Raw genomic sequence first — 16,682 nt, 5'->3', positions numbered from 1 at the left:
CGTGGGGTGGGTCTGATGTCATCAGGGTGGAGCCCTCTTCATATTCACTGTAGTGGAGGCGTTACACCTTAGAGAGCTTATTCTACTTCTGCTTGCAATGTGACTGTTTTTGCTTTGTTTAGAATTACACATTTGCAGTCATTCACAAGTGAATTTAGTCATTTAAAATGGCAGCATGATCATAACAGTGAGTAAAAAAGAAAATAAAGGAAATAGCACAAAATAACTGTAATAACGTGCATGACATCTTTAATCAGTGTGATTTCGTTTACTTAAGATATTTCAAAGTGCACACGTTGTAGGTCAATCATTCATTTTTAAAACACGTCCCAGTTTAATGATTAACTCTTCTACCGTTTTCACTTTTCTATGTATTTGTTTGATTCACCGGATGAAAACACGAACTGGGATTCTCTTGACATTTGGCCAACTAGATATCATCTTTAAGACATGGATAATTTGGTAATCTTAATTACCAAATTAGTTCTTTGAAGATAACAAACCTCTGGAACATGTAGAAATCCTAGAGCAGGGAAATGAAGCAGATTGTGAAAGGTCAATAGGATTATGCTCCAGATCTTTGGAGTCGTACCCTTACTAACATACTACGTATTTTAAATACTTATTTTAAATACCTAAATACTAAGTATTTGTGACAGTTCTGTTCAGTTCAACAATGCTCAGTGAGGGACTAAGGTACTTAAAAACTATTTTGCACCATTTGAACTATGCCTGACATTAATTGTTTATGCTCCCCCTATGAAAATGAACCATGTTTAACAATAGTAGGCTAAACATAGTTTTATTTGTAGTAACCACACATTTTTCATGGTCACACAACAGGTAGCACAATTTAACCATATATATATATAAATGACCGAATGGTAATCTGCCAAAAACATGCTTACTTTACTTTTAAACCATGTCTAATTTTCCGATTACTGAACAACAATAATTTGTTAAAGAAATAAACGAACGAACGACGTGACCTTGCAGGATTTTTTTATAAGTTTATCAGACTTTCTCATCCGAGTTTCACGTATTTAAAAGGTTATTTGCTACAAATCGCTAACTATATAAAACATCGTAGCTTTTAGTTTCGCATCAGTCGCGAATCTGCGACTGAATGTTTAAACTGTATCTTGCAGCTCGTTCAACGTGCTTTTATGTCGGCGTATATAATTTGTTGTCTGACGCAATTCATTTATTCACTAATTTATAAAGGTTTTTATGTGGTGTAAAAATGTATTTATATGCCCAATCTACGAATAATACATGTACAATTGATCAGATCGTATCTAGTAATACTATACTTTAACACAAGGATAACCAAAAACATAACCGCAGATTTCCTCCATTAAGAAAGCCTGCTGCTAAAGAAATAAGCATATATTTTGGAAAATGTTATTAAAACCATGTACACTCACATGCAACGAGTCCAGTTATATCAGGCCCTTAATAAAATCTAAAGGTGGACCTAAGGTGGACCTGGACTGCCGCCATATTGAGATCACGTGACCTATCGACCATCTCTATGTAGCCCCAGTAAACACTTCCGCTCATATAATAATATATAAAATAACATATATTAATAACGAATATTTAATTTTTACAATGGCATAGCTGGAAATATTTACTTGCTTGATGCTGCGACTGATTTGGGTACAAAAATGACTGAATTAGTGCACCTCAATCGGTGATTGCCTTGTGATTTGTCTGACAGCTTCCATTGGCAAGGCCTTTCTTCCATCGGTGCATGCATTAACTTACAAAGAAAGTGTTTATTTAAGTACCAATGCCAGCATCAGATTGAATGGCTGCAGAATCAATTTCAATTTTTCACATCAATTATTCAGGAAAACTATTGACTGATTTTGGGAACAACACACGTTTTTCCACATTAATGCTACAACAGGATGTACCATCTAGCTGATGAAATCCCCCTTTTATCTAAAGAAAACATCTGCTTGGGCTTTCCACGTGAGATATTACTAAAATTTAAAAAATCATTACTCGAAAAACAAACAACGACAAATTGGTGCACCCAGCCACAGTTTAGTCTGTTTACCCCACACCCTGCATAAGGAAGAGAAAACGTGAGCTAGGGACCTATGTGTAAGTTCATTGTGCTACAGTATTTGGGCATTGTCACTTTAACCTGGTCTTACCTGATAAGTTAGATTCCCTGAGGTGCATATCAGAGAAGAAGACTCATGTTTCAAAGATGCAATGGGGAGTGACAACAGGAAAGAGACAAGAAACAAACAGCTAGAAAAGCGGCTGAAATATATGCAACAAATAATGTGTGTGTGTTTGCGGATGTCTTTAGAAGAAATTACATGTTTAGACCTAAAAAGAGCTATTCTTTATTTTTTTATTTATATTCAAGGCATTCTAGAAACACATTTTTTTCAATAGAGACTTCGGAGAAAATGGATTTTGTTTTCTTTTGTGATTTTCTTTTTTCCCTTCCCTTTTGTGTTAAATAGCAAAACAAACAAAAGGTGGTTTTACTAGAAGGTATTGGGAGACCTTTCAAAGTGTTACCAATAAGAGACACACAACATAATTCAAAAAAAATATTAAAGACAGGGATTTGTATGTGTCTGTGTTTATTTAAGATAATTGTCTTCAGAAACCAGCTCAGTCTGATAATAGCTTCTTAAACGTAAAAATGATTCACACATGCAAAGAAACAATGCTGAATTCTAAAAATGCAAAAATAAATTATGAATAAATTAATTTAGGTTGCCTGTAGTAATAAAATTATGATTTTAAACATTTTATGGCACTTTGTTGTTGATTTATTTGATTTTTAAGAGAGTCTGAGGGTTATGTTTAATTGTGTTCAGGTGTCTAGGTTCTCTGTGCTCTTACGTTGTCTATTTTGTGAAATACAAATGTGGTCAGATTAGAAATGCTTGAACTTCACTTCCTACTTACATTTTTTAAAGAAACAGTGCCAGAGAGCTTAAGTTGTTTGAAGTTGGAGTTGTTTTGTACTACAGCGTCGCTCCACCTTCACCTCAAGTGGCCAGGTGAGTAATAACAGCTATCTGACTCTAACAACATAATAATGTCCACACGGAAGACAATGAATGAGCTCAGAGAACGGGTTATTTCACATTTATGAGTTCTGCGTACACAGGAATGTGATATCCATGATCAGGGTATTTAGGGTAAACATCAGAGATCATTTTTGGAGTCTGAGTCATGCCCAGCATGTGGGCGTGACATCAGAGACTAAATCAATCATAACTAACCCTGTTTATCTTAAATCTTTGTATTTATAAGTGGTGTTTGCTAAGGTTCTGTGGAAAACAAAAGAAGATATTTTGATAAATATCTCAGTGCTTTTGTTTCCATATGAAAGGGGGGACAATGTTGTTTGGTTACCAACGTTCTTCAAAATATCTTCTTTTGTGTTCTGCAGAATAAAGTCATACAGGCTTGAAATGACATGAGGTTAAGTAGATAATGAAAGAGTTTTCATCTTTAGGTGAACTATCCCTTTAACTGTTCTCCATAACACAATTTGTGCTATAAATACCTCAAATTGTTTTGCAAATTGTTGATGATGAATGTTTGTAAATCTGTTTTTTTCGATTATTGCAGTCTGTCTGTTTAATTAAGTTACTCTGATGAGTAATGAATGAGTAATGTGACTAATGGCCAGAAGCTGAGGTCATAGTTAGATCATCTGCATTCTGCTACTGTCGTCACAATTTACATTTTAAAACATGTGTTACCGCTTATTGACAGAAGAGGGCAGAAGAGAGCTGTAAATCCCCAAATCTGAACTACAGTAAAGTAAAAAAATAACTTGAAGAAATGATATCTTACTTCTAACACTTTGGACTAAAATATGAAATAAAAGAATACCCACACCTTTTAAAAGAAACATTTGTCTTTCTTTAATCGTTTAGTGTGTGTGTTTCTTAGGAGTGGGATTGGAATTTCAGTAATGGGTCCCTATACAAATCCGTTTCTGCCCCACCCAAAGAGTGAAGGGTCTGCCAATAATCCCTACTCCACGGACTCAGAGATACTCCTCTCACATTGGAAGGTTAAATTTGTTTTGTGCTTCATCACTATGCACCAGACTCATAGATAATAGCTGGGGGAGATTTGTTGAAGGATTGTGGGCCTCTCATGCATTCTTCTCTAGTTCTCAGCTGTAAAGGCATATGAAGATCTGCACACTCAGATTTCTACATGCAATCATGTAGCCTATAACACTGGGGAGTCAACCTCACAATGTCTCTTCCTGCTCCTGTTGTGTGTGTGTGAGTTTGTTTGGTTTCTCTGGCTAAAGGAAGAGAAATATTGTGTCCTGGCAGGAAACAGGATCTAGACTAGAGGAATGAAAACAAAGATACTCAAAATGTTTATCCAAAAAAATAAGCGCCACTGTTGAGACAGTTTTAGCAAGATGACGAAGCAACAAATTTGGCAGGGTAGGCTACGGCAAACGTCATGCAAAATGAATAAATAGGAGGTAAAATGAGATGAGTAATTACATAATTATATGAATAATATTTTTGTCAACCGATAATAAATAACTTCCTTTGTGGCAATAGACGTTTCTGCTCAATATTATAAACTCATCACTTGCGTTAGGATGTCCCAGAAGCTTTCAAGCTAGCAGTCATCAGGCCCCTTATAAGAAAGCCACAACTCTGTCCGGTAGAATTAACTAACTTTATACCAATCTCAAACCTACCTTTTTTATCCAAAATACTCGAAAAAGTAGTCTCAAGCCAATTATGCACATTCCTACAATTTGTATGAAAAATTTCAGTCAGGATTTAGGCCCAACCAGCACAGAGACAGCACTACTTAAAGTGACAAATTATCTTCTTGTAGCATCTGATAGCGGCGGCATCTCTTTTTGTCCCACTGGACCTGAGTGCCGCTTTTGATCCTATAGACCACATGCCATTCTAATGTTGGCATTGGTGGTCAGGCATTAGCCTGGTTTAAATCCTATTTAACCTATATGTAAATGATGAAATGTCACATAAATCTGGGGTTAAATTTGGAGTGCCACAACAGGGATCAGTTTTAGGGCGCATCCTTTTTTCACTTTACATCAGTCATCCTCAATTGGCGGACTACGGGCCGGTGTAATGCCGAGAAATGTACCCCTGCCAGATTATGCACCCATCCTCCCCACAATGGTTAGGGTGAGGATTAGGTGTTAGGGGAGGGGTTAGAATTAGCCAATCGGACATCGTGTTATTGGAGGAGGTGCATAATCTGGGGGGGTGCATTTCTCGGCACACCACCTGATCCGGACCTTGGCTTCGTTCCATCCGGTCCGGACATATCCTAATAAACCATTTAAAACATTTCCCTGATAGCACACATACATCTGGTTTACGTCTATTTGACGTCTGTATTTACATCTGCAAGACATCTACAATACACAGTTTGCTCATCTGCAATACGTCTCGGAGATGTCTGCTGTCAGACGTCATATAGACATCTAGAAGATGTCTGTAAGATGTTTATGATTTAGAATGGATGTACAACAGCTCTTTCTAAGATGTTTAGCAGATGTTTATAAGAAGCAGATCTCCAGATCTTTAGCAGACATATTACAGACGTTCAGACGTCTCCGAGACGTATTGCAGATGAGCAAACTATGTATTGCAGATGTCTTGCAGATGTAAATGCAGACATCAAATAGATGTAAACCAGATGTATGTGTGCTATCAGGGTTGACTATTTCGGTTGTTTAAATTGAGGCACGTGTCTACACAACGGAGAATCGCATCACACGCGCTCTCAGGAATATTTATGTAATTGATCTTTTGCCGCTATATATTTATCTAGCGCCAAACGCGCTTCATTTGAACCATTTCCTGCTTCTCTCCCGCCAAAGACGCGCCGCATGAAGAGCAGCAGACACGTGCTTATTTTGACAACAGTAGTGCAGAAACGCAGAGCAGATAAATGGACACACAACAGTAAACAAAATGCAGCAACATTAAAGTATTTGTATCTGTCAGTCTGTTTACTGTTTTCTAGATGTCTCCAACCTTTAGACCAGATTTGTGATATTTTATGAACCATAACGTTTTGATCTACATTTAGCACTAGCAGTATTGATGCAGCATTGATGACGGCATGTAAGCATTTGTGACCCTGTGAAAACCCAGGCTACAGACTCATAAATAATCTAATTAATTATAAAATAACAAGCTTCAAAGATTAATTTCAATCTTTGAAATGGCATTATTCAGTCAGTATTGAATATTTTGTTGTTATATTTTCACTGAATATTCTGTTGGATGATTTTATGTAGAAAACAGTTAAAATACTTTTGCTGGGTTTTCACAAGCAGTTTGGTTCCAAAATGAGATAACTCCGTTTTTAAATTTTTTCAAAAATCATGTTTTTTTATTGTGCATTCCAATTAATATCAATCAAACTGCAGTTGGTTGGTTTTGATATAAGCCATAATAACTAACAAAATACAGCTAACTAACACAATAAAAACATAATAATAATAATAAAAATGGAGTTATCTCATTTTGGAACCAAACTCTGCTGTAGTTGCAGCAGTGCTATTCTAATATGCCAGAGGAGAACTGGCTCTCCCGGTTGAGTCTGGCCTCTCCCAAGGTTTTTTTTTCTCCACTCTTATACACACATCTATGGTGGAGTTTTGGTTCCTTGCCACTGGCTTACTCACTGGGAGACTGCTGATTTAGTTTAATCCATAAATATAACAATTCGCCTTTAACAACTCATATGCATGTAAAAGTGCTTTTCAACAATGAAAATTGCGAAAAGCGCTATATAAATAAAATTGAATTGAATTCATCGGATGCACATATACGCGCTGGCCCGACATTTACTTGCGGTCTGTGTTCGAATCTATAATATAACTATTTATTTAATGTTTATATTTAATTGTGTTAAATTACTTAACAGCTACTGTTTTTTGCGGAGGTCTACCGGAAGTTAGTTTGGGTCACAACGATTACGTTGTTGCCACTGATTGGTCTCTATGGAAAAATGTGGACACCCCCAAAAAATCAGACAGCAGACACATGAGATTAACTGAGTTTATTTCCAGTTTTCTTCTTTTACATAAATTTGTAGTTGTGCACAGAGAGGTAGAGACAGGATCTTTCTTCAATCTTTCTTGTTCAGTTCCACATACAGTGCAAATCATCACAGTGTATTACAAAAGGGTGATTGTCAGAACAGTAATATACAAAATTTGCATAAAGACAGGCACACAAATGTTTTACAGTATATGCAAGTACAGGATGCATTTCCACAGGTAACAACATGCAGGTGAACTGATACCTACAACAGGCTCATACAATTTATATATAACACTGTCTTGTGTTGAAGAGAGAAAAGACTTGGTAACATAAATGTCAATACAATGTAACATATATTTGTGGTAATTGGTGTAGCCAGTCGCAACAGTGCATTTCTTTACATTCTGAAGGCGCTTGGTATAAATGTTGAAAATGAGCAAAAAATATACAGAAGTGAGAGCAGCTTGACATGAATAGTTAGAAAATCACAATTACGTCTACTTGTTCATTAAGTAAAAAAACTGTCCGACATAACTTGTGTTTTATTTTATTAACTGTCCCTCATAAATACTTCCCTTCATGTGTGTTGTTTTTAAGTGTTGTCAGTCCTTCACATTCCGGATAGGTAACTTTTATATCTGTGAGTTTAGTAAAATAGCAGAATTAAGAATGTTTCATAAAAAAGGAATACGAAAATATATTTGAAAGCATAGCATTTTGCTGCAGATATACAGTGCTATCAAACAGATTTGAACACATAGAAGATTGTAAAGAAGGCATTAGTATTGGTCTCATGGTTACATGACAAGTCACAAAAGCTTAAAACGTTCATAACTGAGAGCACAAATTCTTCTGTGCATCTCTCCTTCATCTACAACTCCCTTCTAGTTTCCAGTAGTGTTTCACAGAGCGAAATTGGAACTGATGATATCCTGACTGCCAGAGCGCTTGAAGCCAGATGAAGAGCTGAAGTAAGTCTCGCCATCGGTGCTGACATCATCATCATCGTCATCATCATCAGCAGCATTCAGTATTGGTGCAGAGTTGTTCTTACGCCTTAACCAAAAACAAACATATTTATTTGAGACTGATTTAAGATCATCAAATTAATTAAGTGTGTTTACATCATCTCATTATGCCATGTCATTCTATCAGTAATAAGTATTAAATCGGTTTAGCCTACAACATGATGCTCAACCTAGATCAGCAGTAAGAAATATTTGAAGTTGACTCTTCAGTCAAGCAGTATGGTTGTAATAGACAGTTTACCTCATCTCACTGCGCAGTGACTTGACCTGAGTCTGGAGTTGTTCGTTGGCCTCCTGTTGCTCCTCCAGGTCTCTGTGCAGTTTCTTTTTGTTGTGCTCCAGTCGGTCGATCTCCTCCTCTGCCTCATCCATCTGCCTCTTCAGAGCCTTCAGACGCAGGTTCAGCTACACAGACAACATCACATTATTACCCTCTATCTGACTTTTTTTGTTTTTCTTTCTGAGCGAAGAGATCTTTGCTAACCTGATCTTTCTGATCCTGCAGTGATTGATGCTCTTCATCCACTTGCATCATCGTCTCCTTCACCTTACGCTCCAGCCGACGGTTCGCCAGCTGCAGGTTTGCACGTTCCCTACACGTTACAAAAGTTAAAATTGACAAAACGATAAAAGTTTTATTTCTCTTTAAACGTACATATTTGTATACCACAATGTATTCACTGTTTACCTTTCCTCTGCTTCCAGTCTTTCTTCCAGTTCTTGGATGCGATTCTCCAGCTGTGCCACAAGTCCTTCTTTACTGGGCTTCTGGGATCCCTCTAAATATGCGATCCTGCTCTTCAGATCTTTATTCTGCTCCAGACATCCACAGAGAGATAAAGGAATGGTTAATATATAGGTAAAAAGTTACTGACTAATTCTTACACAGACTTATGTTTGTTAGAGATGTCAAGAGAGGATGCTGATGGTTTTGTTACCTGTCTCTCTATGGAAATCTTGTCACATTCCAAATCCTGTCTGCTGGCTCTTTCCTGCATGAGCTCACTCCTCATCTGCTCCAGCTATCACACAACAGACAGTACAAACATTTATAGTAAACCTCCCGAACACAACACACCAGCAAATAACAACACCAAAATTAACACCACCACCACAACCACAACTAGCTTTGCACTATTACAATAGGGTCTTGGCACAAGACCACGGAATTATTAGTTTGATCTTATTTTTTTTGCTCAAAATGTTATATACTGTTTTTTTACAGCATTTTCGTACCCCAAGTCTTCTTGTTATAATTATATACCTCTCTAAATGTTGTTAAATTTACAAAGAAAACAAATTGGGGCAGGAAAAAACTGAATATATCAAAGAGATTTTCTGTAAAAATAAGTTCTTTCATCTTATGCAATTTTTCTTTCAATTTATTTTAGGGATTCTAAAAGGATTTAGGGTTCTAGGGATAAACGTATATTCATACTAATATAAATAATTCCGTACAAGTTTTTGGTTGACATTTCAATATAATAAATAGCAGATTTGCATCTTGCCACAATTGTTATAATATGTCTCTCTGCCTGTTTACATATATTTTGAGTAAGAAAAAGCAAAAATGCAAAATTAAGGATGAATTTGACAGCATTTTTTATTTCAATAGGTATAGCAATTAGATTGTTATTGTGCATTCTTTTGGTCATGACAATGGAGTAGTGAGAGGTGTAGACACAAGTAAAACCACATACAGATGTTATTTTTGGTAACTTGAGTTAAACATACACACCTTCCTATAATTTGACCCTAACCTTCATAAACACCTCCCTAAAATTCTCCAACACAAGACTATTTCTCATAAACAACGTCCTTAAGTAATTGTTGTCACAAAGCTATAAATGCTGTGTAGCCATTGTTAAAAAAATGCATTTTGCATATTTAAATAGTGACAGAGGACATGCGCTGATCCCTAAATGATCCGAACAAGCGGATCTTTGCAAGCAATGCTTTTCTTACATCAATACAAACATCTGTAAAATTTGTAAGAAGTTTGAAACTAGGCCTTCATATAGCAGAACTCACATACTCCTAACTCAAGAAATTGCCTTCAGACAGTGAAAGCGAAGACAGATATAGATAAAGGGATACAACTGAGAAGAAGAAAAAGAAAGCGATCGATGAAGAGATGTCTCTTTCTGTCTGGTGTCAGCCGGTAAGAGTGGATGATATTTTACGCCAATTAGCGTGTGACTAGGGCTCAGGGATGAGGGATGGGCTGCGTGTGCCGCTCTCCCCTGCAGGGTGCTGCGTCAGCAGAGCAGAAAACACACGGAAACTAATCAAAGCAAGAGAACCAGTGAGAGAGAGAGAGCGTGTGAGCAAAGAGCCAGAGATTACTCTCATTTAGACAGCCGCTCCTGCACCTGCTGCCACGGACGCAGGTGTGCCCATCCTGACGCTCCTCCTGCCCATTTCTGTAACCCACCCTTGTCTCCACAGAGCCCTCTGCTGTTTCCGTGGAAACTCACCTTGGCCTTAGCGTAACACTATTGTGTCGCTATGTTTGCCTTGATTCTCTATTTCCAGACAATTAAAAAAAGCTCCCGCGCTGTTCTCCTTCACAATCCATTAATCTCCTCTTCATCCCTGATCCAGATTCACTGTTTTTTTTTAAGGGGTCTAAATGTGGTGCGACAGGTGCAATTGGACAATGCACCAGAATAGCATTTGGGAAAGTTAAGTTTGAAACAATTAGCAAGAAGAGAAATGTAGGCTGCTTGCGCTGAAAGATTTAAAAAGGTCCGAGTTTAAAGAGTCAAAGGTCCGATCATTTGATGCATGATCCATTTCAAGAATAAACTTCTCCAAGTACACATAAAAAACTGTTTTGCTTCCATAAAAAACTTTGAAGCAACACTTTTCACACTGAAAATGTAGAAGCCAAGCCCTGTTTCTCAGGAAACATGTATCATCTGTGCCGCAGATTGCAAAATGTTCCCGGCCGTATCAGTCAGGAAGGAAGATTGTTTTCATCCTTTGCTTGCTGGATTTGGGACCATTTCAAAAGCTCTGTCACTCGCTGACTTGAGATGCCAGGTCGCTTGCATATTTTGGCCGAAGCAGCGCTTTAGAAAGATGTCTTAATTGTTGAAATTTGGACAGGCGCTCTTTCACCAGGAGGCAAGTTGCCAATGAGAATGATTATGCAACTTTCATTTACAATGCACCATATGCTTGGCTCTTTTCTCTTTTGACCACTCCATCTTTCTCTCGCTCTGCTGTGAATAAACTCTGAACCTTTAGTGCAACTTTTAAAGGCAGAGCTGAACACTGATCAAGTGGCTGGTTTAGTTTCATTCTGTTGCGTGTAGGATTTAACTGTGTGTGTGGAAGCTAGTACTTTTGTCCTATTTAAAAACACTACCTTCCCCTTTGTGAGTGCTGCGGAGATTCAGAATAGATTCATAAATTGAAATAGAATCGATTTTTAGGTAAAAAATGAAATAATAAAGCTTACAAAATACAACTATTGTAAAGATGCATTGAACCTCACAAGGTTACTTAATCCTAAATAGATCAGAGGCAAATTCTCACCTGTTCTCTCCCTCTTTCTATTCTCTCCGTCATCATGTCTCCACTCTGCCTCTCCTCCTCCAATTCCATTTCTAATTGTGACACTTTGTCCTTTAGGAAGATAGAAGCAACTTATTAAAAACATTGATCAGAACAGAACAGAACAGACTGGGTTTCATTGAGAAAGACAGCAAACAGATGAAATGTACCTCAAGGAGCTTGAGCTGTCTGGATTTGTCATTTGAGTGGGCTTTGGTATCTGCCTCGACCTCCAGTTCGAAAACCTTGTTCTCCAAGTCTTTTGCTTTCTGCAGCGCTTCATCTCTGTCTCTCTGGCACTGCCGCAGTTCCTCCTGCATGTGCACCAGCTAAAAAACAAACAAACAAATCCACAGTTTAGACTTTAGAAAAACAAAATTCACCAAGATGTGAGCCTTCATACAGCATTAAATATTGCATCACACTGGCTTCTGCAGCCATGAAATTATTCTAAACTTAAAGAACATAACACACATATCGTGTTGAACTTCATCCAGCTAAACATCTTTAACATTTATTTTGCACATTGACGTAATGCTATGCTCATACTTTTCCCTGATCTGTTCCTGCAGTTACAGTTGTGGCCACTAGATGTTGCCTTTGTCAAGAGTGATCTTCTAATACATTTGAACAGTAAAACAAAACGTGCTTGTTTGCAAGCGGGAACTGGGTAATAAATATTTAAGGACTTAGTTTTAACTGCATGTAAAAGGTAGAACAGGTTCACTTAAGGTGACTTGAAGTGTGTGATGGTTTTTTTGAGAGGTGTATAAGAGGAAACAGCTGTGTGACTGAGGTCATGTATTATATGAGGAGAGCCTGTCAGAGAGAAAAGCATGTGCCAGAGGGAATTCTGGGAGGATGAGGTGCCGTTAGGTCATCACTCACAGCCTGTACTCTCCACAGGAACACAAAATCCTTCTTTTCCTTCACACACACAAAATATATATACACACACACAGCTGTGCAGGGGAGGATGTCTCAATGTTACATGTCTTTTATTCTTTTGTTTGTTTTTCCTTTAAATCTCTCTATTGGGTTTTTCTATGGTGTTTTTGAGTTTTGCCTTAAAGAACCAATGTTAAATTTTTTGGAGGATCTACTGACAGAATAACTATGTCTTCAGAGGTTACATAATTAGCTTTTTTTTTTTACCTTAGAATGAGCTATTTCTATCTACAAATGCTGCTGGTCCCCTTACATGGAATTTGCCATGTAGTTTCTACAGTAGCCCTAAACGGACTAACTGCTCTACAGAGCGTGTTTCGTAAATACGTTATCACCTCCAGCAAAGAAGCAAAAATCTGACGACATCTTAGTTCTGTGTCAGCCACCGTAGCGCTTTGAAAGGGAGGGGTGAAGTGAGCCGTTGGTTGCAATTCGCAACCTCACAGCTGGATGCCGCCAAATTCCATACACTGGACCTCCAAAGACAAGCGTTTAATGCACTATAACATCACATCTACTGATCTCCTACAAATCTAAGTGAGCTTTGGACAAAACCAAGCACGTGTTAAGTGACTACAATGTTTAGACATTTTATACACGAGTTGTGTTTAGGCACTCATCTGCATGCAGAGGATTGTGGGATGTCATAGATTTCAAAGGATGAATCTATGCTTCCTATCAAAATGTGTGAAATAAAGGCATCCAATAGACGGGACTTGACTTGAGTTACAGTGTGAAAGTGGGTTGGATTCACTCTTGTTCTCAGCTCATAATGTGTTAATGAGATTGAGGGGAGGGGGATGGGTTTCCCACTGTTCCACATGACTGACCAATAATGCCCGATTCCCATATCAACAATAACATTCCTCAAATGCCACAGTGCTGACAGGGTTAAAGCGCATAATTGCATCCAAACAGTAGAGGTCAAAGGTCAGTCCCACTTGGGGTTGTTGAGTATATAAACGGAATGGTTGGATATACACTGTGAATAAGAGCTGTTATTGAAAAATCTGATCTGCCAAAAGAATGTCGGGCGATGATTAATGACCGTGAGGAATGTTTATTTAACACGAGAGACCTGATATGCTGATATTAATCTGGAGAGAACTTTGCAAAAAATAATGCAAACTATGTTTATGTGATTTACTTGAAATATGTAGTTCACAAAAAACCCAGTTTGTGAACTTCAAGTGCTGAATGTAGAAATATTCTGCTGTGTTTTTTGCAACTGGTTTTTTGAACCAACTTTGTTCACGTTTGTCCTCCTCCACTCACCTCCTCCTGAAGGGTCTTGGTGGTAAGACGTGTTTTCTCCAGCTCCAGTCCTCCATCTCTCAGCTGTTTCTGCAGCTCGGCCATCTCCCTCCGGTTCTTCTCTTTATACATGTCTATCTGTTCCTGCAGCTCCTGAGTTGAGCTTTGAGACGCCTCTACTATCTCATACATCTACAGAAAGAGAGATACCAAACATTGAAAAACCAGTGAGGCAAAGAACAAGTTGACAGTTCCTCAGAAATGTGGCACACGTCACAGTAAAGTAGCATAACCAGCTTATATTGTTTATACTGAAAGCAGGATACAGTTATTAAAGGGACAGTTCATGAAAATGATAAGTCAATTATTTACACATTCTCATGTTGCATCATAAAACAACTACAGCCACAGAAAAAATTAAGGGAGCATTCCAAATTTTCAATTAATCAGCATTTCTAGATGTATTGTGGCCATTAAAGTCCAGTGGACTGTTAAATTTTGTTGAAAAATCAAACCTCAGGAGTGACATAAAGTCACCCAACAGCAATGTGAAAGACTGACAGCACAAGACACATTTTGTACTTTTCCTAAAAACATGTACAAATATTACTTGTTGCTTAGAAGTGAATATGAACTTGTTTTCTTTGCAGTATTTGAGGTCTGAAAAAGAGCATTTTTTATTTTATTTTGATCGGTTTCTCCAGTTTTCTTTTTCTGCAAATAAATGCAAATAGTAACAATGTTCTTATTTGAAATTTGGGAGAAATATTGTTAGTAGTTCACAGAATGAAACAAAAATGGACATTTTACCTAATCACATGCCTGTAAATAGTACATTTTAAATTCAGAAAAACTTATTTTAAAATGGTCTCTTATTTTTTTCCATGGCTGTATATTCAAAAATCCTCACATTATATTCTACACACTATACACATTATAGTTTTTTAAAGTCATACAAAAACATTGTGTGAACACACTGATAATGACAACCATTTGGACATTTTTGTGACACTTGACAACCCAGAAAAATCACCTTAAGGCTAATTCACACGGATCCGACAACTGCCAACAAACACCAACAATTTAAGTTCTCTGTACAATTGACACGTTTGTTGCTAGTTGTCTGTGTTTGTTGGCGTTTGTCTGATTAGCGTGAATATGCCTGAAGAAAGTAAGTGATACAGCTTCAGAATGACGTGTAAATAATTGTCATTTTTGTGTGAACTATCCCTTTAATAAGCGTACTACTAGATTAAAAACACTATCACTGTGGTTTTATCCCGCTTTGTCTCACCTCCCGTTGTAGTTTCTCAACAGTCCGGTCAAGCAGCCTCCTCTCATCTTCGATCTCATTCTTGGTGCTTTTAAATTGTTCTTTCTGACTCCTTTCCTCTTTTAGACGCTCCTGCAGCTCATGGTGCTCATGAGTCATTTTGGTCAAGTTTCTCTGCAGATGGGAAAATGTCATTTAACACGGCACGAGTTCCCTTAGGCCTATTATGAAAATACTGCAGTAATACAATGCTGACTATTTGGTTTATATTTCCTAGCAAATTTTAACGCCACAGTTTTCACAACATGCAACAAAAACAACATGTACCTATCTAAAGGATTAAACATAACATTATTCAACAGGACTGTTGAATTTTGTCATTTAAATGAATACATAAATCTTCCGACAAAAGAATTCAGAACATATGGTCATTTGCGACCTCATCTCAGCCCTGATAAATTTGGTAAATCCAATTTAAGGTCTCACCTGCACATCCTCCAGGCGAGTGCTAAGTGCCCGGTTTGCTCGGGTCATTTCCTCTTCCTGTTCCTTGACCTCAGCGAGAGACTCTTCCAACTGCCTTTTCTCTTTCTATGGTCACACAAACAAACACATTCCAGATGTTTAAAATCTCGCACGATGGGTTTTCTAGACACAGATTAAAGTATTTCCTCAGACTAAAAGAAGAATCCCTGCTGATGAAATGCCAGACACAACAATCTTAATCTTTGTCTGAGTCTCCCTATGAGAAAACGAATTGGCATTAGAGAGATGGAACTTCACGTGTACCTATCGTTCTGGGGCTGTGTATGTGTTTAATGTACTGTAAGCACGTCACAGTCAAACAGAGAGCTGAAAGTACCTCCAGACGGTTGGCTCGCTCGCTCAGCCTGTTCTCCTGTAGTTTGGCATCATCAGTGATGCAGTTGAGTTTGGCCACCTCATTCTCCAGCTCCTGCACCCTTCTGCGCAGCCTCTCCACCTCTTGAGTCAAACGGCTCGTCTTGCCATCAGACACCTGACGTGCTGCCTCCACTTCCTCCTTCTGCTTGTTGGCTGTGGCATTGTTCTAGAACGGAGCATAAACATACACATTAAAACTGTGTGTACTTTACATATGACACAGAACAGGTTTTAGAGACAGCTTTTTTCATTTCGGAGACTCACAGCTAAATGATCAAAATATAGGTTTAACATGTAATTGGCAGGTGTGCCAAATCACATTTTTGGACACTGGTTGCATTCTAGTGCTGGTGCTTACAAATGAATCAGTCCTAATGGAAAAGTGACTGTCGGGCAACAGGCCCCTGACCTTTTGACACCTGCTTAAATGATGTGGGCCAATATAAATGCCGCGAGTCGCAGCCAATAGCGGTGAGGTTAAACTGAACGACCCTGTCCTATTTATTAGTCCAGTCCGTTTAGAGTCAGTAAAGCATGTCTCCTTTCTAAATGACTCTCCCTAGAACACTGTACATTTGCTTAATTCTTTAAGCCTTTTGAAAAGTTACGGGTTTAGCGGTTATCTCTAAACATGAAGGAATTTCTTAAAAAAGA

At 37.9% G+C, this 16,682-nt stretch overlaps 1 protein-coding gene across 1 annotated transcript in view; it reads right to left on the bottom strand.

The window, feature by feature from the left end:
• Positions 1-7,068: 7,068 nt before the first annotated feature.
• The window catches only part of cgnl1 (cingulin-like 1), a 28,514-nt gene continuing 18,900 nt past the window's right edge, over positions 7,069-16,682 (bottom strand). The window contains exons 9-19 of the mRNA XM_057337989.1: positions 15,988-16,194; positions 15,612-15,716; positions 15,147-15,299; positions 13,874-14,044; positions 11,821-11,979; positions 11,633-11,722; positions 9,028-9,111; positions 8,778-8,902; positions 8,574-8,682; positions 8,331-8,494; positions 7,069-8,117 (exon numbers count right to left, since the gene is read on the bottom strand). Of these exons, the coding sequence (XP_057193972.1) occupies positions 7,964-8,117; positions 8,331-8,494; positions 8,574-8,682; positions 8,778-8,902; positions 9,028-9,111; positions 11,633-11,722; positions 11,821-11,979; positions 13,874-14,044; positions 15,147-15,299; positions 15,612-15,716; positions 15,988-16,194 (1,521 nt within the window). The 3' untranslated portion in view covers positions 7,069-7,963. The remainder of the gene's footprint in view (positions 8,118-8,330; positions 8,495-8,573; positions 8,683-8,777; positions 8,903-9,027; positions 9,112-11,632; positions 11,723-11,820; positions 11,980-13,873; positions 14,045-15,146; positions 15,300-15,611; positions 15,717-15,987; positions 16,195-16,682) is intronic.

Source organism: Triplophysa rosa, linkage group LG1 (assembly GCF_024868665.1).
Source record: "Triplophysa rosa linkage group LG1, Trosa_1v2, whole genome shotgun sequence".
Classification (NCBI taxonomy): Eukaryota; Metazoa; Chordata; class Actinopteri; order Cypriniformes; family Nemacheilidae; genus Triplophysa; species Triplophysa rosa.
Note: the sequence above shows the minus strand (reverse complement) of the source record. Positions and strands in the feature narration are given on the sequence as shown.